The following is a 23,450-nucleotide window of genomic DNA, read 5'->3' as shown; positions in this document are numbered from 1 at the left end:
ACATAAATAATTATCCCCTTATTTGATCAATCAGTAAAATCCAACCCTTAAAAATTCCGCACTCCCTTACTTATTTAAGACAATCTAGACAAGCCATAAGAAGTTTTGGTGGTAAAAAAACAATTTTGTGATTTTAAAATTTTCTTTTTATAAGTATGGCAATGGAGATAATGTCGTTTAAGATACGTCTTAAAGACCATGAAAATTCAAATCACAAAATATTAGCAACTAACAAAGTCATCCAGTTGGCTTGCCTCATTTGAATTTTAATTACTTGGGATGTTTGGTTTTTAGTGCGGTCCCTATCATCGAATCATTCATCCTCTTTATGTCGCTTTCCATCTCTAGGTTTACGAAAATCAGGTAGTAGAATGCGAGTTTCTAACCGTTTCATATTTTGCAGGATTAAGGTAGGTTGCAAACGTAAGCGAGATTCATTAGCGAAAGAAGAAATTTTTTGATGTAGTTTTCTGATTATTTAGTTTGTTGTTTTAGTTGGTTTTTGGTTGTAAGAATTTTTTTTCGTTATTTTTTTTTTTATTTATTTTTTTGGGGTAATATTGTAATTCATCAACTTCTCCTTAGTCTGATGCACATCACACAATTCACAAATGTTAGTAGTGCCTGCACCATCAACTCCAATTCAGCTCGGAGTCATCAAAGCCACTCAGCAGCACCGCGCTTCATACTCAGCAGCACCGCGCTTCTGCTCTACTCCCATGGCTTCCGACACCAGCTTCGGCTTCCTCGCTAAACAACCTTATGATCCTCCTGCTTGGGCCACTCATCTTTCCCCCCTTCCTTCTCATACTTTCTCTCTTGCCCATGTACTCACTTTCTTCTCTTTTCTTTCTCCCTTTTATTGATTGTATTGTGTATTTGGCTTTACTTTGATCACATGATTGTATTGTGTAATTGGGTTTACTTTGATAACATATTTTGCAGCTTCCTACCCCAATTCACAAGTGGAATCTCCCTAATCTACCCCCCAATACTGAAGTTTGGTTGAAGGTATTTTCTTTTTTCTAATGGTTGTTTCTTTGCTTTTATTTGTAGTTTTTGGGGTTGTTGGTGAAATTTGTGATTTATTTGGTTGATTGGCATCTGGGGTTGTTTTGTTTGGATTCATGGTTATTAGAATTTGTAAATTGTTTGATGAAATTTACTTGGATTGGTTGGTGAAGCAAAAGAGAATTAAATTTTTTTTCTTCGGATAAAAAACCGGAACTACAACCTAATATTATCCCAGATTTCCAGTGTCTGTAAAGAGGTGATTGTCCATGCCATTGAAGGGGGTTAGATGTTAGCAACCTTACTCATTTAATTACCCGGTGTTTCGCATTGAATATGAGATGTAATCACTGCCTGGTACTTAATGATGAATAGTGAATGCACATAATTTTTATAGCCATTTTTATTTAGTCCTTTGTATATGAAGCAAAAGTAATGGCATTCTATTTTATATTTGTTAAAACGATGACTTTGGTTCTTCAGTGCCCATTTTTTTTTATAGGAGTCTTATAATCATTTATATGCCGCCTTTGCCACCATGATTGTTGATTTTCCTTTATTGCTTAGTTGTCATGCTTCTTTGCTAAAAGATCATGAGGAAAAGTGGCCTTCGGATAAACTGTTACCATTTATCCATAGTAACTCAGCTAGCTGGCTAAAAGGTGTCTATTTTTAGATAAATTGTCATAGGCTCGATATTTTTGTTAAGAGTGGAACATTGACAAATTATCCTAATCATTTTCTACCCTTTTTCTCTATAAATAAAATAAAATTATAAAATGATAAGTGTGTTGAGTTGAAATTATAGCTTCTAATAAGGTGGACCAATCTAAGAATTACCATCTTGTTATGATCTAATTTGCGTCATGTGCTCTTTTGACCATGTATAAAAGTAATTCTAATGTGAGACCATCATTTATAGTGGCTATATTGGTGTCATCAATCTCTTTTGGTACAGTACACACACATATGTACATATTATTGATTTTGGTGAGTGATCTCCTCACCATGGCAGGGGTAAAAGTGATGAGGCTTGGATTGATGTGAACTTAATCCAATCTATCGTTATATATTTAAGTCTTCCAGATCAAATTTCACATAGTATGAATTCCTTCGTGGTTAACTAATGGCAGCTATTGCTATCGGTTTGATATTATGGTCCTTATCCACGAAAGATTTTTGTGGATGACCACATGTAATAATCAATTTTGGTTCATGTAGTCGACTCCACTTATGGGATTAATGCTTTGATTGATTGATTAATTGTTCTTCCAATGGTATACTGTAATATAGATAAAGGAACTCTCTACTTTTCCTTCTATCTCATTGACTACTTTAGGAAAATAGGAATTTCACCGATGGTTTTACGTATGGTCACCTCTCCCTTAAAACATTAAACAAATCCTTTGCATGAATATGAATGTCACCTATGGTTTTAAATAGCCTCTACCTTATAGGCAATGATTTGATTAGTCAATTTGACTGTACAAATAGTCATTAACCTTTCACTTTATACACTCACTAGGCCTGTATCATAGTCATTTTGGAAGCTAAATACAGGGATTTTTTTCCTTAGTTAATTGTAATGCAGCATGTGAAACATTGCATGTATGGGATAATAAGCATGTAAGAATTAATCATTTAACTTTAAAACACCCAACCTATAATGTTTGGTTTTTCTCTCTCTTATGAAGTCCTGTAATTCTTCTAAGATGGGTATGTACATGCGTGGTGAATACAGTTATTGAGCTTTTCATATATGCCCTTACTAAGAAGACGTTATCCCCTTGCAGCTTTTAAACTTTTTTTATAGTGAATGATTGGGACTACCAATGCCAAAGTAATGATATTATAACATATGTCTTGCAAATTTGGTTGTGTTCCTGCTACATAAGGCAGTTACTGGTTCAACTCTTTCTTCACGGCAGGCTTAGTCTGTTTTCTTTGTCAATCCTAGCATCAATATGTAGTGGATGTCAGTTTACTCTTTTGTAATTCCCAAACTTCAACCACCAAAGCTTAGTTGATATTCTCCTATTCCCGTTTTCTTCGTCTGTAAAATTCTGTTCTGTTTTGAAATCACACATATACCATTTGATCTGACAAGAACATCTATTATTTTTTACAGCGTGATGATCTCTCAGGTATGCAGTTGAGTGGTAACAAGGTAAGAAAGCTGGAGTTTTTGATGGCAGATGCAGTAGCACAGGGTGCTGATTGTATTATAACAATTGGCGGCATCCAGAGTAACCACTGTCGTGCAACTGCAGTGGCTGCTAAGTATCTGAATCTTGACTCTTTTCTTATACTACGTACCTCCAAGGTTTGCCAATTAATTGAAATCTATGCTTTAATCTTGGTTATTTTTTGAAATTATTGTGACTTTAACTCAAAGCTTATGGTGCCAGGCTCTTTTGGATAAGGATCCAGGTTTAACTGGCAATCTGTTGGTTGAACGCTTAGTTGGAGCTCATGTTGAACTTGTTTCAAAAGAAGAATACGCAAAAATTGGAAGTGTGGTATGTTGAAGTCTTCACAGTTCTAGGCTTTGTTATCTCTTTTATTTGTTTCTGGCTTCTTATTCTATTTGTTTTTATGAGTAATTTGAACGTTAACCAAACTTTTAAGTTTATTCAATCAAAGATTTACATCTTTGCTGAGTGACAATTTGACTTGTTGATGATTGAAAGTAGGTTTATTATCTTTGAGCAACATCATTCAGTAATGGCCTTATATGTTTCACAATAGTGATGCACTCATCTACTGCCCTTTTCTCTTTTTTCTTGGAAAAGTTTTATCAGCCTTTTGGCTTAGAAATATGGATCATGCACGTTAGGCTCTTTGGAGACTAAAATTTAGTGTCTTTGATGCGTGAACTTTATATTTTTAACCTAGAATTATATGGACAGACCACGCAATCTTATTTATCACCTAAACTTTGAACAACCAAATGAAATAGTTGCTTGCCATAAATGCCGCTCATCAACTTCCCCTACACTCTTGCTTGTCCTCAAGCAAGTAAACTAAAACTTAGAGAGAAAGAAGGTGAAGCCTAGCAATATTTATGTTTACTTTTGTAGGAATTATGATTGTTTCTAGCGTAAACCCTTAGATTACTCTAAAGGACGAGTGTGCTTTCGTGAGGGTTTCTAAAGTGTCTAACCCACAGCTCTTCTCAAAATGCTAAAGACGTGACATTTTGCACAACTAGTTTTGGAATTTTCAATTGCGAAGCACTTATTTAATGCTCAATTCCGAGGGTCTTCCCTCATATATGGTTTACGAAGCCGTTAGTCATACAAGTAACTTCCACGGCAAAACTACCAACATTCTAGATATGTTCACAAGTCAAGGGGCCAGATTAGGTAATCAAAGATGCTATCGGAATCAATCGCCTTATTAGCCATTGCATGGAATAAAGTTCTCGGGTTTCACATGGGTTTTTTCAAGCATTTAAAATTAACATAACCTTAAAGTTGTCTGGCCTTTCCCTTTCCCGAAGCCCCATCCCCTTCCCCGGCAGCCCCACCCCCTTCCTCGGTAGCCCCAGCACCACCTGTCTCTCCTTCCCTGAAACCCCACCCTCACCCTGAAATTTTCCGCCCACAAACCCACCCCCATCCTGAAAGTCCCCACCCAGAAACCCACCCTCATCCTGAAATTCCCCACCCAGAAACCAACCCCCATCCCATAAGCCCCACCCCGTGAAAACCCTACCCCAACAAAACAAGCTCTGACAAGGAAGGTGGGTAGCCCATGGGGTGGTGCTGGACTGCTGGTTTAGGCTGGGGGCTGGGAAAGTGGGAAAGGGGATGCTGAATATCTTTTTTTTTTGTTTTATCATTTATTTTAAAATATAGGACAAATTAGAAGGCAACATGTGACAAGTCACTTTCTTTAACCGGTTACCAACTTAAAAAAAACCGGACAAGGGAATATTTTGAGAAGATAGGATTTAAAGGTGGGATTATTTCTAGATTTTGTAAAAGTTGGATTGTCGTGAGTAGTTCGAGCAAAGGTTTGATTATTCTTTTCAATTTTTCCTTTATTATTTATTCATTAAGAAAAATTTGAGATGGAAACAATATTTGTTGATGAATTCAGGGAAAGAAAGGAAAGATTATAAACAAAAAATTGAAAGTTGAAAATTTGAGGTTAGGTTGGCTTCCTAAAGTAAATACTTAGTGATAAGGACTGGGCGGTATGGCTTATCAGTGTTATGGCTATTGTTGCAGATTTAGAAAAATAAAAGTACAATTTCGATGATTCTTTTCATTGTCTCCTCTCTCCAATACCCTTCTTGCTTCATATGATAAGCAGACAAGGTAGATTAAGAATGTGAGATGACAAAGTTCTCTCATATTTGAAAATTAACAGTATGTACTGCTATAATTTTTCACACTCTGTAAGTGCTATAGGTTTACATTGTCCAATTAATTGCAAGGCTGTGAGGCTGGAGTGTACAGTTTTATGTTCTCTCTGGTAGAACCTTATCAAGTATGATTTGATATGCACCTACTGAATGTTCTGTGTACAGCTCATGCTTGTAATTTTATTCAGTATCCTTTCTCCTGCATACAAGGTTATGTGAAAATTGAAAAGCATGGATCAATAGCCTAAATAAACATGATATGGGGGCCATCTTTGTCATTCATGCAGGCTTTGACGAATGTGCTGAAAGAAAGGCTGATAAGTGAAGGAAGAAAACCGTATGTTATTCCTGTTGGAGGTTCAAACTCTCTGGGAACTTGGTGAGATACTATCGGTTCCTTTGAGTTAGATGTTCTGCCTAAGTATAAGTGATCAACTATAAGCCCTATGAAAATACAATAGTCCTCTTCTCTATTGTAGGTTCCTGTGGAAGAAAATGTCACTTGTCTACATTGGTAACATTCTGTTCATGAATTTTCACTCGACATCGTCCTTCAAGAAAAGGAGAAAATATAACCTGATATCCTTGGCTAAGGCAACATTTATTTATTACTTTTATTGGGGTGAAGTGGGTGGACAAATATGTAATTTTATCTCAAAATCACTTTCAAGTATTCATTGGACAAATATCAGAAATAGAAGTACTAGGTTACTTTGTAATACAAATACTATACTTCCTCCGTTTTTCAATACTTCCAACTCACACTTTTTCATGCTATTTAAGAAAAGTGGGGTTCACATATGCTATGACTATGCATAAGGTCAAACATAGCATAGCTTAATTTACCTTGTCTGCTTTATGCATAAGATCAAACATAGTCATGTTGGTCCTTGTTACAATCGTCTCAATGTATAGTTAATTAGTTATAAAGTATCAAAGATATTATTGGTCAAAGTCTCGCGTTGGCAACTGTGCCAGTCAAAATGGGGCACTTAAAAAGAAATATATATTTGGATTACATAGCTATTTCTCATAAATTCATTATTATATTCAATCTGCCATAATTTTCTTTGGAAATATTTTTTTATCATATGTAAGCTCCTTTAGAAATCAACTTAATCTTTCCAAGAAATAAAGCTCTATTGCAAATATGATTTTACTTTAAGAATACATATAAATATCAATCCTGTCTCAGATGATTATTTAAATAAAAATGTGGGGGTTTTACTTACAATGGAACTATATTTGTTCAAATGGTTGAGTTCAATGGGTGATCCTATCTTCTGCTATTGCTTTCTGTCGCAGAACATAGCACTTGAACATGACTAGAATGTATCTGATCTATTTAGTTACAGTCCATTATTAATTCTTGTCTCTCATTTCGAGTATATCCAGAAGAATGTATCCTGAATTTGCTTTCTTAAACAGTTACTGTTCAAAAGGTCATTGTTTCTGCCATCTTTGTTCTGTATGTCTGTTCGTATAAAAAGGATGCATGTTTTGTTTGTCCTTTAACGTTGTGACATTGGAATCAGCTCGTGTGCTTATGTTGACTTTCAGGGGTTATATCGAGGCGATCAGGGAAATAGAGCAGCAGCTTCATAATGTTGCAGAATCGAGAAGTTTTGATGACATTGTTGTAGCATGTGGCAGGTCTGTACAATACTACAATCTACTACAAATATTGAGACAGATAGGGTTATAAAATGAACAGGCCTAAGGGGGAGGGGTAGTGTAGGCAATGTGATTATTAGTAGAATGAACTTGAAGAAGAAAGTAAGTTCATAAACATAGAATGATAGAAATGCTATATAAAGAAGAAAGCAGTGAGAGAGAAGGCAAGTTTATTATTATTGAGTGTTTTGTTAGCTTTTAGATTTTTCGTGGGGAGAGTATCACTCCTCTCAAAATATTGGCTAAGCTTTAATTGGTGATGATCACTGATGAGTTACCTATAAAAACATATCTTGCTTGTTCTTCCCTATTCCTTCTTCCTCTTTTAGTCTCCGTTTTGTGTCCTTAATCTCTCTGTTTTGGTAGCTAATATATAGTTATATACTAGTTCATAACAGAGTGTTGATTAAATACAAATGATAGTTCTTTAAAGATTGGTAGAAACCATAATTTAACTCAAGAGTGTAGGAACTTCCTTTGGCTTTATTCTCCTGAAAACCCATTCACTGGACTTATTTAAAATTTTGTAACATATATGGGAACTTATTTGAACTTATGTGGCTTAGGGCCTATTCACATTTACTTAATTTCAGTTCAGTTCAGTTCAGTCCAGCTCCAATCAGTTCAGTTCAGTTCAACTTCTAATTTCCCTCTCTCATAAAATATTCATTTAAGCTCAGCTCAGTTCAATACAGCTCCAATCTATTCAGTTTAGTTTAGCTCTAATCAGATCGGTTCAGCTCTAATCAGATTGGTTCAGGCTCAGTTCAGTAAATGTGAATAGACCCTTATTTTGTTGTGAATTGACCTTTTATGATGCCCTTGTTAGAACACAATTTTCTTGAAGGTTATTTTCTTACAGAAAAAATAATCTTGCATATTTCTACAAATAGAAATAAATGCTTGCACATAAGTTCACTAGGAAGCTTAGAAAGCCACTCGATGCTTGATGAATCAAGTCACTTCCAAATTCCAAAATAATAGGATACTACAGATACTGTACATATCTGAAATTACAATAATTAGTTATGCAGATTTGTGTAAGTTTGAGATTGACAATTTGATATTTTTAAATTCACCATTATCTAGTCCACTTATATCCACAAAGAAACTAATAGAATTTCTTATTTTCCTAGTAACACATTTGCAAAAGTATGTGGAGAAGACTTTCATGTTTACAAAAATACAACTAAAATTCAGGCCATGATCATATTTTCTGTCTTTCACAGCATATTTACTGTTCTCTCCATGTTTCTGTACGTCCATCTTTGTTGACCTTACTATTTCTCATTGTTTCTTCTTAGTCGTATCCTTAGTTTCTTTCTTCACTTACCATTCACTAATTTATTACAGATTATTATAGATGTTTTGCAGGGAATAACCTTTAGTTTTGCTTTAGGAGTTAAGAGTCAGCATGGAAGCAAGTCATTTTTTTCTTTTTACCAAACACCATTTGCAAAATTGCTACTGTGAACCACTAATAAAAAATGTTATTGCAATCTACTTCCTTCGGTCTCTTTAAAGGCAACACTTCCCTAAAATGGATGCTTTTTAGTTGCAACTTTACTAATTTTAATAATTTTCCCTAGCAAAATACCAAAGGTAACCCATGTGTGGATCAAAACCCGCTAAATCCCCTTTCATTATGCAAGGCTTCTTTGTCTAATCTCATAACCCATGTGGGGACCAAAACCCATTAACTCCCTTTTTCTTAATCTCCGTGCCCACTTTCATGTTACAACTAATATTAAACCGAGGAGTATTAGTTTTTGTAGGATTTTATAGGTACTACGTAGCGGATAAACATGAATCATATTCAATCAAGTACATCGCATGCATAACACACAAGACACATAATCATACCTTTGACGCGTGAATTCCACGTAGTTATTCGACAGGCAAATCAGGGAGAGAATAGAGCCCCAAGCGTTGCTCCTCTACTTAGTCCACGAGATTCGAACGAGCCGTCTAGCAATACTAGATTGGTCGAGTGATTGAGGAAAACCGCGATCACCACCTTTATGGACAACCGACCACCGCACGAACCACCACCACCACCACGAACCACCACCGGCGTGAGGAGGAGGAGAGAGCCGTGTGAGAGAGAGGACTTTGAGAGGGGTTGGGTTTCGTGTTTGCTAATTAGGGTTTGATCAATTTGATTAGTTAATTGCTTACACTTCTTGCAAACCTAGGCACCTAGTCTATTTATAATCTTATTATAATCAGACTAGGGCACGAAGCCCAAAACCACTTCTAATCCCCATATGGCCGGCCACCTAGAGTGATGAGGCCCATGATGGGCCTCGTCCTCTAATGCTCGATCTAGCCCTTTGTGTGACCTTATAGGATCCGTCCAATTGGGCTTTGGGCTATTATACTAATCCAAATATCGTTAGTACCTCTAGCTATGGCAAAACGACGACCCAAAAGTACGATCTTAATTATCTCCATAATTTGATCCATTTATATATCTAGTAATTGCACACGACGAAGACATAACTCCTTCAATCTCCCACTTGTCTGAGACAAGGGTGCAATATTCAAATTCCTTAAGTCAATGTATGTGTCGATTTGATAATATGATTGCATCACATGTCGAGATCATATTAATCTACAAATCGTTTCTTGAAATTTGAGTTAGAATTACAAAACCAAATGATTACTGTGTAATGCATTTGAACGCGGCCACGTATTTTCTGAATTCTCCCTCTTCAAGAGGCCATGACACATTTCCTAATTTAATAGGTAGACTCTATCCAATCTTGTGGTAACATGACTCCCACTCAACTTCTGAAAAATAACCAGGAAACACCTTTTATAATCTCCGGTTACGGCTAGACGTTTGAGTGTACCACAGTCACAACATCCATTGAATGAAATTAATGTTCCACTCATGTCAAAGGAAATCCACTAATATATACGGAAGCTCTATACTTGAACTTCAAAGTAGGTCAATATTTCGATCATGCATCATTCATGCATATCCAAGTGATTGACCGAGCATCACCATGCCCCTATAACCCATGAAACTGCGCTATCCAATCAATCTTACATGCTAGTTCATTTATTGAAATCATTTATGTCCACTTTAATGATCTCGAACTAGGAACTTTAAATAATATATGAATTTTGTTCACTTGTGGGGTTCAATTCACCGGGTCGATGAACCCATCATTTCATAATTATTTTGGACATTTTATTTAATTTCCAAAACCATAATTAAATAAGAGAAATAATAATTTCTATTTTAAACATAATTCTGCAAATTGATGCATTTCTCATGTAATATGTTTTCTCAAAACATATAAAACTTAAATTACATAACTTGCTTCAATCCTAAGACTTTAATATGACTCTCATACATTAGTTCATGGAAGGGGTTTAGTGATTTCTCACTCATAATAAAACTTAGCAGAACATGCCTTCCGCTGTCAATGATCTCATAATTGAGGTGATTTCTCATATCCTTTTGTTTGGATTTGTGATGTGACTCTGGCTCCTTTGTTCTTGGGCAAAGGTGACCTGTTAGTCACATGACATTTTAATCCGAACTTCCTCTGTAACTATCTTACTATAGTTTAATACACATATTCTGACATTGAGTATGCAACAGTGCTCTGCTTTGAACTCTTCAAGCTCACTGTCCTTCTCCATCCAGACACAAATATGCATTTAGATCACCATCTAGAATCATATTGCCTGTTTGGAAAACTTGCATTCGTGTAACCTTTTAACAACTTGCTTAAATTACCATTTAACACAATAGCTAGAAAAATTCCTTTTAGTGCTTCTCAAGTACTCAAGGATTTGTTCTTGGAATTCTCCGTATACTTATTCTGAATTTGCTTGAAACTTGCTACACATGCACAAGTCATATGCAACATCTTGTTTTGTACATTTCATGGCACAAGTAATGGATCCTTTTGTAGAAGCATAAGGTACATTATCCATACAACTAAACTCTATTAGCTTTTGAGGCACTGAGTTTTACTGAATGTAATACCATGAAACATGGGAAAACATCCTCTCTTAGAGTCTTGCTTCATGAACTTGTCAAGATCCTTATCAACATAAGTCTCTCGATTCATTCTAATCATTCTTCCAGATTCACTTCATGGATCTTAATTCCCAATATGTACTCTACATCTCCTAAGTCTCTCATATAGAAACAATCTTTCTAACCACTGCTAGACTTATTCAAGCAGACCAATTCCTCCCACTAAACTTCTTGTCTCTACAAGATTTCTTTTTCGTTCTACTAAGAAAATCAAACTGTTTGATTGCCTAATTAAAACGAATTTTCCAACTCCTTAATGCTTACTTCAATCCATAAATGAATTTCTGAAGTTTGTAAAACTTTCTAGGATTTCTGGATTTCAAAATTCTTAGGATGTATCATATACATACTCACCATCAAGAACATTTCATGAAGTTGATTTTAATATCCATAACTAGAATAATCCGAATAGGCTTACCCAACTAATAGGTTTGACCCTATTTGTAAGACTATTATGGACTAACACATTTTTACAAACATGGAGTCTATACTGGATTTCATGGCTTTAAGCCATTTCCTGAGTTGGCACTTATCCAAAGCTTGCTTGTAGGGCATGGATTCTAACCGTTCTAATAAAAAATTTAAAAATCCACATTTTCTCAGAATTTCAACAAACTGTTTGTTTTAATCCCAAGTAACCTACGATAGGTATGAGCGACAATAGAATTATTCTCTTCAACTCTTTGAAGCCTTTCATTCTAGGAGGACGATAGAAGCCTTGCTAGTGGAATTAGCTTGCTTCGACACATGTTTTATCAAATTAGCTGATTTCATGCGCATTCGTTTCTGATGTAGTGTTATCCACATCCATTTGTTGCTCGTCTCGAATTCTCATCAAATCTAACTTTACTCCCACTTGGCTTTGTAGGAAGACATTGTTTCTATATAGACATTATCGCGTGCAACAAAAACACTGTTCTACGCGATTGTAAGAATAATACCTTTTAGTTTCCATGAGAAAACCCATGAAGAACTATTTTCTGATTTAGGGTGCATTATGTCATCTTTGTAAACATTTTACATTGATTTCATAACCCTTAATCCTGTTTAGAAAAAATAACTTTCGGAACATTTCCAAATCATAACTCTTATGACATCTTTTCTACTGCTTTGGTTAAGTTTCCTGTTTAGTAATTTCGCAATTGTTGTTGTTCTAATGCATATCCTCAAAACGTTATTTGTAAATCATTAAATTTTGGATCAAACAATGGCAAGCAAAGTTTGATTCCTTCTTCATAAACATACACTTTAATTGTAATGTTTCTGGATTGTGAATTAATTCAACAATTTCCTTTAGATGATCATTCCTTTTGAGTTAAATATTTATCACAACAATCATATTATGGTGTTAAATTGTTTATCTCAAACTGATTTTACATTTCATTTTTGGAATTTTGAACATTTCATTGTTTCCAAGCTTTACTTTATTAAGTAATTATCGATATATTTTCCTAAATTGTTAGTAAAAGCAATGAAATAGTTAAATCTCTTTGCTAACTTTAAACTCATTGGTTCATATACATCATATGTATGAGTACCAAAAGGTCATTTTAGCTTCTTTTACCCTTTCTATTAAAAATCAACTTGGTCATCCTAACTTATCAAGCATGACTTCTAATTCTCAAGTGATTCATAATCATATAAGAATAAGAGTCCATCCATAACTTTGGATGTGCAAATGGTTAATGTGACCTAACCTTACTTGTTATACATCTAAATTTACTTTTGTGATCTACTTATATCAATGTCATAAAACAAAACTAACTCATATCTAGCAAAATGAAAACAATTTATTACCTTGGTCATGGATCAACACTTGTCCAAGCCAAGTAAACCAAATTCAGTATTCAAAACAAGAAAACCAAAATATTGTTTCATCAAAACTGTAAATTGTTCTAAAATCATGATAAACTAATCAAAATTTAAAACTATGAAGCTATCTCTGGCCACTCAAATACTTCTAGTGCACCTTCAAGCTCCATTTCCTTGCTAGCTTCACTTGTTTGTAGTTCCGCGCAACGTCACTATGTTAAGCACTGCAACTTGGTATCACATACCTAAGCGAAAGTTAAAATGTTTATAACAAGAGTGTTAGGTAACTCTTACCTGTCACTTCATCCTTGTTCAAGCACTGGCTTATTCTCCTTTCAGATAATCAACTAGTTTGACTCACCTTGAAAATGTAAATCAACTAGTTTGACTCCATAATCTTTATCATCTTGACAAAGTTTCTCGAGGTCAAAACCATCATGTAAAGAATGCAGAATTATATCATGAACCTGATGATCTTCATATGGTCTCCCTAACATACTCATGCGGTCAAATAGTTCAACCATCGTATCCACATGAATCTGTACTGGCCTGACAAGAGTTTTCTTGAAATTATCTCGCCATTGAGCTTTGTAGGTTTAAAACCTAATACTTCCAGTCCAGGAGTCGTCATTCTTGGAAACCATATTAATGATTTCCTTAACGTTTTCATCCATTTCTCCATCAACATGGGAATTCAGAATTCCATAGCAAATTTCACGTAAGCACTCGAATAAGAGATAAGGTTCATAGTTCATGAATCTTTTAGCCCAATCTTTAGAAGACAACATCATATGCGCAATTCTCTCACAATCTCAAACATTTCTCAAATGCTTCTCAAGAGTCATGCCTGGACTAAATCTGCCCTCGATTGGTAAGTCTAAACGAAATTCAAGATTTTCGTTCCTTAGAACACTTCTAAGTTCGCTTTCCCAATTGTTGAAGTTGAGATAGTTAAGCCTTGTTATCATCGTTGGAGGTAAAGAATTGTCATCATTGTTATGGCTACCCATGTATGTCAAAATAAGGCAAAGTTTAATAATTATGTTTAATTTAAAATTAAAGTACTAGAAACGCATTCATTAGGCAACTTTAAAACACTTTATTCAATAATTAATGGATCCCAATTGAATTTTAAGTGATTCCAAGATCCTTTATTTGTGCAATAATTGACCACTGAGGCCATACCATCAACCATTACATTTTCAAGATGAGTAAACTCTTTACTGATTACAACTCTTGTAACTCTTGGTTGAATAATTAATCATCACATGCTTAATTATTACCCTTAGCTTCAAGGTTCTAAACCCTTTAGGTAACCTTGTTGAGTATAACCAATTAAAAGTGTAAAACGTGATTTACCCCCACTCCCCAAAGATATAATATGACACCCAGCATCACCCATCATAAAATATCAAAGGTTTCATCGGGTTTTTAATTGAAAAAGTTGCCTCTACTGGGACCTAGATTTATTATGTTGTGATTATTTATTGAATTCTAGCGCATCATCAATCAACATAAATAAAATCTAACATGCATAATCTACTAATGCAATAAAATAAAGCATGACATAGTATGACCCTTAGTCCTAAGAAAACTAGAAATGAAAATGCTACCGCTTGAATCGTCATGGATCTCCATCCACCTTACTCCTTTGGGCCTTCACTTCATGGGCTTCTTTGGACTAACACTATTTAAATAACTATTCTATTTACTTTAAAAAGAAGTTACAAAAGTACTTAACGGTACGCAGACCGTATTTAGATTACAAAAATACTTCACGATGCGCAGATCGTATTTAAGAATCTATGGGCCATACTAGTCTATATATAGCAACATAATATCATATATTATAAAAGTGTCATATAATAAATCACTCAACATGCTTGTCTAAACTACAACATTGAATGTTCATAATTAAGTCAACGCATTTCCTAAAATATCTTATATTTTAATCATAATTAGATAATATCATATATTATTCATGACCGTTTATAAAATATCATATATTTAATTTAGTCATGAGATAGAATCAAATCATATTTTAATCTAGAAAGATAAATCATATTTAATCTTCCATGATTATCCTAACAAATTTAGGAGTTTCTATCCTAATTACTAGTCAATCAAATAATTTTAAAATCAATTATATCCTAATCTAATTATGGGATAATCACATTGTTTAAATCAATTATTATTCTTTTGGAATATGCTCAGAATATCCTAATCAATCTTATCCAAAATTAACCACTTTAATTAGGATAATTACCAATTTAACAACTTTAAATATGGATAATACCAAATATAACAACTTTTGAATATTTGATTTTATCCTAAAATAAAAGATTTTATCCAAATAAAACCAATTTTATCTTTTAAAATAAAATATCATATTTTCAAAATATTTTATCTTATCCAAAATAAAACTGATTTTATCTCAAAATAATTCATAATTATCTTGATGACAGCCACTGCCGCAAGGGCAGCAGCGCCAGCAGCCGTGCAACGCTTGTACGCTGCCCACAGCCACCCCCGACCCCCGACCTGGCTGATGACAGCCACTGCCGCAAGGGCAGCAGCGTGGCTGCAGCACCAGCAGCCGTGCAACGCTTGCACGCTGCTGCCCACAACTACCCCCGACCTCCGCCCTCCCCTTCCTCTCCCTCTTGGACCAGCAGCGGCGACAGCCACAGTGGCTGCCGCCTCTATTTTTTTTTTTTTTTTTTTTGAAATTTTAATTTAATTAAATAACACTTATCATAATTAAATTAAATCAGTCCATAAGATTAAAATTAAATCACATTCAACTTTAAAATTAGGGTTTATCATAAAATTAATCCCAATTTAATTCTAACTATTAAAATTAAATTTATGATCATACACAAAACACTTTTATGCATAAATCAATCCGATTAAAATTATGAAACATAAAATTAATCGAATTAAATCAAAATCAAGCATAAAATCATATTTTAGGGCTAGGATTTTCGAAAAAATTCGAAATTTAGGGTTAGGGGGTTCGAAAATTTCGAATAATTTAGGGCTAAAATTCGGTCTCTTCATGGCTATTTTGAGCATAATTAAATCACATTTAATCGATTCAAAAAGTTTAATCACATTAAAATAATAATTGAACCATAATTAAATTAATTTCTCCCTCTTAATTGATTATAAAATTAACATGGACATCAAATAATCGTATTTTTATGATCTAGCGCGTTCATGCAAGAGGCTAACCGATACCACTATAGGATTTTATAGGTACTACGCAGCGGGAAAACATGAATCATATTCAATCAAGTACCAATCCAAAATCGCATGCATAACACACAAGACACATAATCATACCTTTGACGTGTGAATTCCACGTAGCTATTCGACAGGCAAATCAGGGAGAGAATAGAGCCCCAAGCTTTGCTCCTCTACTTAGTCCACGGGATTCGAATGAGCCGTCCACCAATACTAGATTGGTCGAGTGATTGAGGAAAACCGCGATCACCACCTTTATGGACAACCGACCACCGCACGAACCACCACCACGAACCACCACCGGCGTGAGGAGGAGGAGAGAGCCGTGTGAGAGAGAGGACTTTGAGAGGGGTTGGGTTTCGTGTTTGCTAATTAGGGTTTGATCAATTTGAAATTGCTTACACTTCTTGCAAATCTAGGCACCTAGTCTATTTATAATCTTATTATAATCAGACTAGGGCACGAATCCCAAAACCACTTCTAATCCCCATATGGGCCTCGTCCTTTAATGCTCGATCTAGCCCCTTTGTGTGACCTTATAGGATCCGTCCAATTGGGCTTTGGGCTATTTTACTAGTCCAAAGATCGTTAGTACCTCTAGCTATGGCAAAATGACGACCCAAAAGTACGAACTTAATTATCTCTGTAATTTGATCCATTTATATATCTAGTAATTGCACACGACGAAGACATAACTCCTTCAGTTTTTACTTTACTATGGGTTTTGGGGAGGCATTGGTTTACCATGCTGCTGCATAGGTCCCTTAAGTGTTAGAATCCAATCTACTCTGTCTATATTAAATGCTTTGTAGGTCTTTTGCTCAAGTTTTCTAGGCCTTAGAATATATCATTATGAATTTTTCAATCTGGTGAGCTACACTGGGAACATCATATAAATCCAAAAAGCTCTTTAGGTAGCAATGATCAATGAAAATCCAAGCTTCCTCCCAGCGTTGTTTTTGCTATAATGCTTGTGCTGATGTTAGACCTTTATAGATATTGTGTCAATGCATTTATTATTCAACTACAAACTCACCGAAAGCTGTAGAAACTCAGTGACTCGGTCCCAGTTCTGTCCACCTCACCCACTCTTATGCCAGTCGGCTAGAATGCATTTCGAATTATTTAATGCTCACTTGTGTTTCTTCTTGATCACCTTGTCCATTTTTGTACAAGGCTTGTACCATTGCTAAGTTAGCACTGCACGATTAAAGCAAAAAATCTGGACTAGAAACTAAGCCACCATGACTTAGTTTCCATGAGTGACCTGTCTTAGAGGCTATATATCTTTTCTTGTTGATATCGTTTGTGCCTTGGCAAGTTGGCATCTTTCGTCCCTAAAGATGGTCATTTGACAATGCTTATCACAACGGTCCAAAAAGAACAAAACTGATACTCACTAAAAAAACTAATACTCACTTCCACCAGGCAACCACCAACTTTTCTCTACCAATTAATATACTACGTATTTTTACTTTTATTTCCCCCTCTCTCTACAAAAAGAGTGCCACCCTACTAAACCCCTTAATATACTTGCCCAAATCTAACAAGAAGTTGTAGTGAGCAAAGGGAGTACTTTGTTTTTTGACCATTCAAATTGCTTTCTTGACAAGCATTGTGCTTGCAGCCAAATATGGTATGGACTTTTAAAAGCAAAACCTGGGTGAAAATTGCTTGTATGTGTAATTCCTATTGAGTCCTTAAGCTATCCATCATAACTGCTGATCATATACCAGCCTGCATGTGTGTACTTTCGGAGTGTTTGTCTTAAGGGATAGAGATAAGAAGGATAAGAGTGTGGGATCAAGATAGGGAATTGGTGATTAAAATAAGGATAAAATATGTATTATACCATCTTTGGTATGTATAGGGAATAGGAATGAGATGAGTAGAAAAGTTATCAATATACACTTACGAATTCTTTCCTTCTCCTTGATTACTTTTAATTAAGGGCATATAGGTCTTGTTATTCCCAATACTTATCCCTCTTCCTTATACCACCCCTCCCTAGGCATAGGATTTGTGGGATAAGGGATTTTATCCCTATTCCCATCCCTTTAAACAAACATCATAACTATGATATTCCATCCCCTTATTCCTATCCCTTTCCTTTTATCCCCCTAAATAAACACCGCCTTTATGTCCTTCAGTGAGGACTGAGGAGACAAAGAATCATATGTTTATGTCATCTATCTTTGAAAATAGCTATTGGTATTGTTGGATTTCATTGGAGTTTTTTTTTTCATTGGGGTTAGACCTGGCAAATGGGTCATTCGGGTCGGGTCATTTCGAGTCGGGTCAAGTTCGGGTCAAAAGGTTATCGGGTCAAGTTCGGTTCGGGTCGGGTCATTTTGGGTTTCGGGTTGATTTCGGGTCGACTGATAATCAGGTTGGGTCGGGTATCGGGTCAACACTTCGGGTCGAGTCAATTTTCGGGTTGGGTCAGTTTGGGTCGGGTCAATTTTCGGGTCAGGTCAGTTCGGGTAGGGTCAATTTTCGGGTTAACTTCGGGTCGGGTCAACTTCGAGTCGAGTCATATTCGGGTGATTCATTGGGTTAAATTCAACTATGTATATTTATTTATTTATTTATTGACGAAAAACTCACTATATTTATTAAGGCTATTTTTTTCATGGAATATAGTAATTGTTTGACTTATATTAACCTTTATTTATTTTTTTTTTTTTTTTTGTGTGTTTAGATTGAGAATCACTTTCAGGATCTCCTGAAACTAAGAGGGATGCTCTAACTAATTGAGTTATACCTCACTCTCTTATTGATCTTAGTTTTAATACGTACTCTTATTATCATTGTCATTGTTGTAATAATTTCTTTGAATTATTCTTATACTCTCTCAGTCCCAAATTACTCTTAACGATTTGACATTTTGCACTATTTACGCATCTCACTTTGACCGTCTTTTTAGCTATTATATCAAAGTCAATGTAGTCATGTAAGATGTTGGTGGGTCTATTTTAATGTATAATTTCCTAATATAAACTTTTTATAACTTATACAATTGTTTACTAAAAGAAGTTAAATATCGGGTCATTTTCGGGTCGGGTCAACTTCGGGTCTCGGGTCAACTTCGGGTCGGGTCTCGGGTCATCTCGGGTCGTTTCGGGTTGGGTAATTTTGGTTTTGGGTCAAGGTAGGGTCAGTTCCACTTCGGGTCGGGTTAATTCGGATTTTGGGTCGATTTCGGGTCATGGGGTCGGGTCATTCGGGTCTGGGTCAAGATTGTCAGGTCTAATTGGGGTTCATCTCCTGATACAATATTTGGAGTTCATAAGGTAAAAGGAGTAGTTTTTGTGGCAGGATATTTTTTCTTATATCTGGCTGATTTGGTTAAAAAGGAAAAATATTTTTTGTGGCTAGTAGTAGTCTATTGTGGTTCTTTACCAAAGCTGCGATATATTTAGCTTCAATTTGGCTCATGTTACTTGGGGGCCTGTAGCATTCTCTAACACATCCCATTCTTATACTTATCCATTTTTATTTAGTAGCAACACACCACTTTGGCATGCACTTTAAGGAGGACATTATACTGGACAAATTAAACAGAATGATTTTACCTTTGATAAGAAGAAAGTGTTGAGTTGTTAGGGTTTAAAATTTTATATGCTAATCTGTCCTTTTAATATTTCTAATCACGTCCTCAAATAACGTGACAATAAGGTGTGTTGCAAGTATAGAATACAAGGTATATTGCAAGAGTTGCTTTTATTTTTTTTCCTTTTCTTTTGCCTTGATTTTCGGTTGACTTCTGCCCCTCTTCTTTTTTTTTTTTTTTTTACTGTCCATTGAAATTTGTTTTATTATCGAAAAAATATGAGGCATATTCCAAAATCTGGACAAAGCTTAAATTATATGCCATTGTTAATTTGATTGATAATAATTTATTAATATTGTTCAAATTTACATTATGGTCAGTGGGGGTACAATTGCTGGTCTGTCATTGGGAGCATGGCTTAGTAATTTGAAGGCAAAAGTAGGTCTCTCTTGTCAAGCTGTCTGTCATTCATGATTTTGAGGTTACCAAATTTGGACTTGATAATCTTAGGTAGCCTGGCTCTGCAGGTTCATGCATTTTCAGTTTGTGACGATCCAGATTACTTCTATAACTTTGCTCAAGGTCTCCTCGATGGACTTAAGGCCAGAATTAGCTCTCGTGACATTGTAAACATTTATAATGTATGTCCACTTTTTTCGCCTTAATAATTTTATTTCTCTTTTTATTTATTTGTTTCAATGTTTGATTGATGTACAATTTTTGTGAACACAGAATGCAAAGTTGCTTTTTCTTACTAGTTTTATGGACTAGTTTCTCTACTTAACTGATAGGAGGTTTACGTGGCTTTTTTTTTAAAAAAAAAAAAGGATGGACAATCCTTGTAAAAGTACCAGAACTACATTTCCAATTCACTTTCCATTTAGTTAAACATTTATTGGATATAAAATGCACACTTGAGATCCAGGTCATATATATGCATTTCTGATTACAACTCTTGATAGAGATCCTGATAACTTTGTACGATAACTGAAGTATTGCATTTCTATTACTTTACATATATGTGGATATTTGTGTGTGCGTTTCCAGACAGGAAAGCTGGCTTCTGTTGCTTATGATTGAAAGTAATAATAAATAAATTTCCTATGTGCCATGTTTGGATATACCTTTTAGAGGGAAAGTAAATTAAGGAGCATGTGAGGAATGATGCAATTTCTCAATTTGGTGTAGTTCCTTTCTTTTGGGGGGATGTAGTTGAGGATTATGATTGTTAAGTTCTTTGTGGGGGCTGAATGTGGTTTTTAAATTGAATCGTCGGTCATTAATGATGTATCAAGAAACCTCAAACCATAATGCATGTGATCCTCTTGATACTTCATGTATTTGATTGCTGTGTTGTAAAACTCCCCAGGCAAAAGGTTTGGGTTATGCAATCAACACACAAGTGGAGCTTAATTTTGTTAAAGAAATTGCATCTGCTACTGGTGTTGTTCTTGATCCAGTTTACAGGTATGTACAGACATTAGTAAAATATTATCTTTGCATATTGCCATTTCCTTTGTTTCTTTTTGTGACTCTTGTTACGCTTTTCACTGTTTCCAGTGCAAACCAATATGCAAATTTTCAAATACGTATATGGAAAATCTTAAAAGGTTGATGTTATGAAATTGCATATCGAGACCAATCAAATATGATTCCATGAGTTTTTCTTCGTGTAATTATTGGGAGAGTATTAAATTTCATTTGCATTGGGATCTATAGAGATGGTAAACAGGATTAACAAAGTCAAATGTAGGGAGTAATTTTTTTTGTAAAATATTCAAATGCAAAAGGTAATGCTATGTGCTTTGATCATACTCTTAGTTTTTCATGCTCCTAATATCATTATGAATTAGGGTTGTTTGATTATGTGAAAGCCACTTTGTAAAGTGTTTCTATGTTTCCTCTGAAAAGCTATTGTACATCAGGTGCTTAAAATTCACAATTTAGCAACCAGTATGAATAAAACGTTGAGTAACAGAAGGAACGATTGAAATGGTCACACTCTTGTTTCTCTATTTGCTATGCATCTGTAAGAGTTATATCCTTCCTATCTTCTTATGTTAGTGTTTTACTTTGAGTAGCCTAATTGACAATAAATCCCCATCTGAAAATCATGTATATATATCAAGTACATTAAGTATAGTTATGAAAGTATAAATTGAGCTGCTTGACTATCACTTGCAGTGGAAAAGCTGCTTTCGGATTGATGAAAGATATTACTGAAAATCCGGAGAAGTGGCAAGGAAGAAGGATCCTGTTTATACATACAGGTGGCTTGCTTGGCCTGTTTGATAAGACTCGCGAGTTGGCAGCAATGGTTGGAAATTGGAAGCAAATGGAGCTCCATGAGTCTGTACCCCGACAAGAGGGTGTTGGGAAAATGTTTTGAAGCAAATAACATCAATTATATGTATATCCTTTTTTATATTGGCGAATTTACTTTTTGTATGATTGGTGTACTATGTATAGAACATTTGGATTAAGCTTACCATCGTATCAATAAGGATGTTTGGTCCACCCAAACCATGTCAATTTCCTGCTTTGCTATGCATTTTGCAGCTTTTGGTTGTCGTGGATGCATGAGGTTTTAAGGTAATATTTCGAGATTCCTCGAAGGAACCAGAAGAAATAAACATGAAAACATTTAAGCTATTTGACATCTTGACTTTACTGTCTCGCTCAATAGGCTTGACTTGATCTTCTTCCACCAGTAATGACTCAACCCCCACTAAGGTCGGAAGGTCTTAAAAGGGTCGAAGTGGTTTGGCTAGGGATAGGGGTATGGAAACAAATTTAGAAATTGAAAGTGGACTCAAAAGTGAGGCAAGGTTGATCATTCCTGAACTCAAACTCAATTAAATACCAACTTCAAATTCAAATCAAATATTCCAACAATAAACTCAATTAAATACCAAATTCAAATCAAATATTCTAACAATTGATTAGTAAATGATTTCTCCCCCAAGCTTATTCCTTTTCAACCACAACAAATGTATTTGCATTTCCCTCATTTTCCCACTTTTTTTTATGCCAAAATATACATTTTCTATTATTATTTTTTTAAAGCGCGTAATATCATTTTATCATTACAATGTTTGACATTTTTTTTTTCTCTAACTTGGTCTTATTTCATTTGCAAAAAGCTCATGAAAAGTGTAAATTGTGACAAGGAGAGAGGTTTAGCTTTAGTCTACTTGTACAAAATTTCCAAATCACAAAAAGACAATTGCAAAATCATATAAATGAGACGGAGTTGCAACAATACCTTTTTACCGTCATTCCCCCCTCTCCGAAGACTTCTCCTGTCGAAGAAGGTAGTGCAGAGAAGACTCCTCCTCGAAACGAAGTTCATGGGGAGAAGGAGGTTAGCCAACAAATTCCTGAGCCAACAGCTGAAGCTCACCTTGGCACACAGCTAATTCTTTCTTGGCTGAAATTCAACTTGAAGCTAAGAAACTGAGGCCCTTGGCCGGGGGGCGGGGGGAAGAAAGAGGATGAAGGCGTGGAGATTCTGCCTGAGCCTCCACGCATTTTTACAGATAAAGAGTTTTAGGAAGCTGCTGAGGAACAAAGGGCTACTGAACATCGCAGGACTTATATGCCTTCTTCCTCAGTAGATGGCTCCTTTGGCACTTTCCATTTCGAAGATGGGATTTGGCTCTATCCCAACGGTGCCCTTGCCTCAGCGCCCTTGGCTTATCCTGGACGAATGGCGCCCTCAT

General features: G+C 35.4%; 1 protein-coding gene across 1 annotated transcript; it reads left to right on the top strand.

Moving 5' to 3' along the window:
• Positions 1 to 390: 390 nt before the first annotated feature.
• LOC110733198 (bifunctional D-cysteine desulfhydrase/1-aminocyclopropane-1-carboxylate deaminase, mitochondrial-like) lies at positions 391 to 22,260 on the top strand. Its single transcript, XM_021913208.1, has 10 exons — positions 391 to 827; positions 946 to 1,011; positions 3,140 to 3,334; positions 3,420 to 3,530; positions 5,671 to 5,762; positions 6,944 to 7,036; positions 20,109 to 20,166; positions 20,256 to 20,369; positions 21,098 to 21,195; positions 21,913 to 22,260. The coding sequence occupies exons 1-10, from the start codon at positions 612 to 614 to the stop codon at positions 22,115 to 22,117; spliced, it is 1,248 nt and encodes a 415-aa protein (XP_021768900.1). The 5' UTR covers positions 391 to 611; the 3' UTR covers positions 22,118 to 22,260.
• Positions 22,261 to 23,450: the final 1,190 nt, after the last annotated feature.

This window comes from Chenopodium quinoa, unplaced genomic scaffold (assembly GCF_001683475.1).
Source record: "Chenopodium quinoa cultivar QQ74 unplaced genomic scaffold, ASM168347v1, whole genome shotgun sequence".
Lineage (NCBI taxonomy): Eukaryota > Viridiplantae > Streptophyta > Magnoliopsida > Caryophyllales > Amaranthaceae > Chenopodium > Chenopodium quinoa.
This window is presented reverse-complemented; position numbering and strand designations above follow the sequence as displayed.

What these genes read in the sequence shown, in the direction of transcription:
- LOC110733198 (XM_021913208.1), top strand. Translation starts at nt 612, where the DNA reads ATGTTAGTAGTGCCTGCACCATCAACTCCAATTCAGCTCGGAGTCATC. An exon ending in ATTGTTGTAGCATGTGGCAG is followed by an intron (nt 7,037 to 20,108) that starts GTCTGTACAATA and finishes CATTATGGTCAG; the next exon opens with TGGGGGTACAATTGCTGGTC. An exon ending in ACATTGTAAACATTTATAAT is followed by an intron (nt 20,370 to 21,097) that starts GTATGTCCACTT and finishes AAAACTCCCCAG; the next exon opens with GCAAAAGGTTTGGGTTATGC.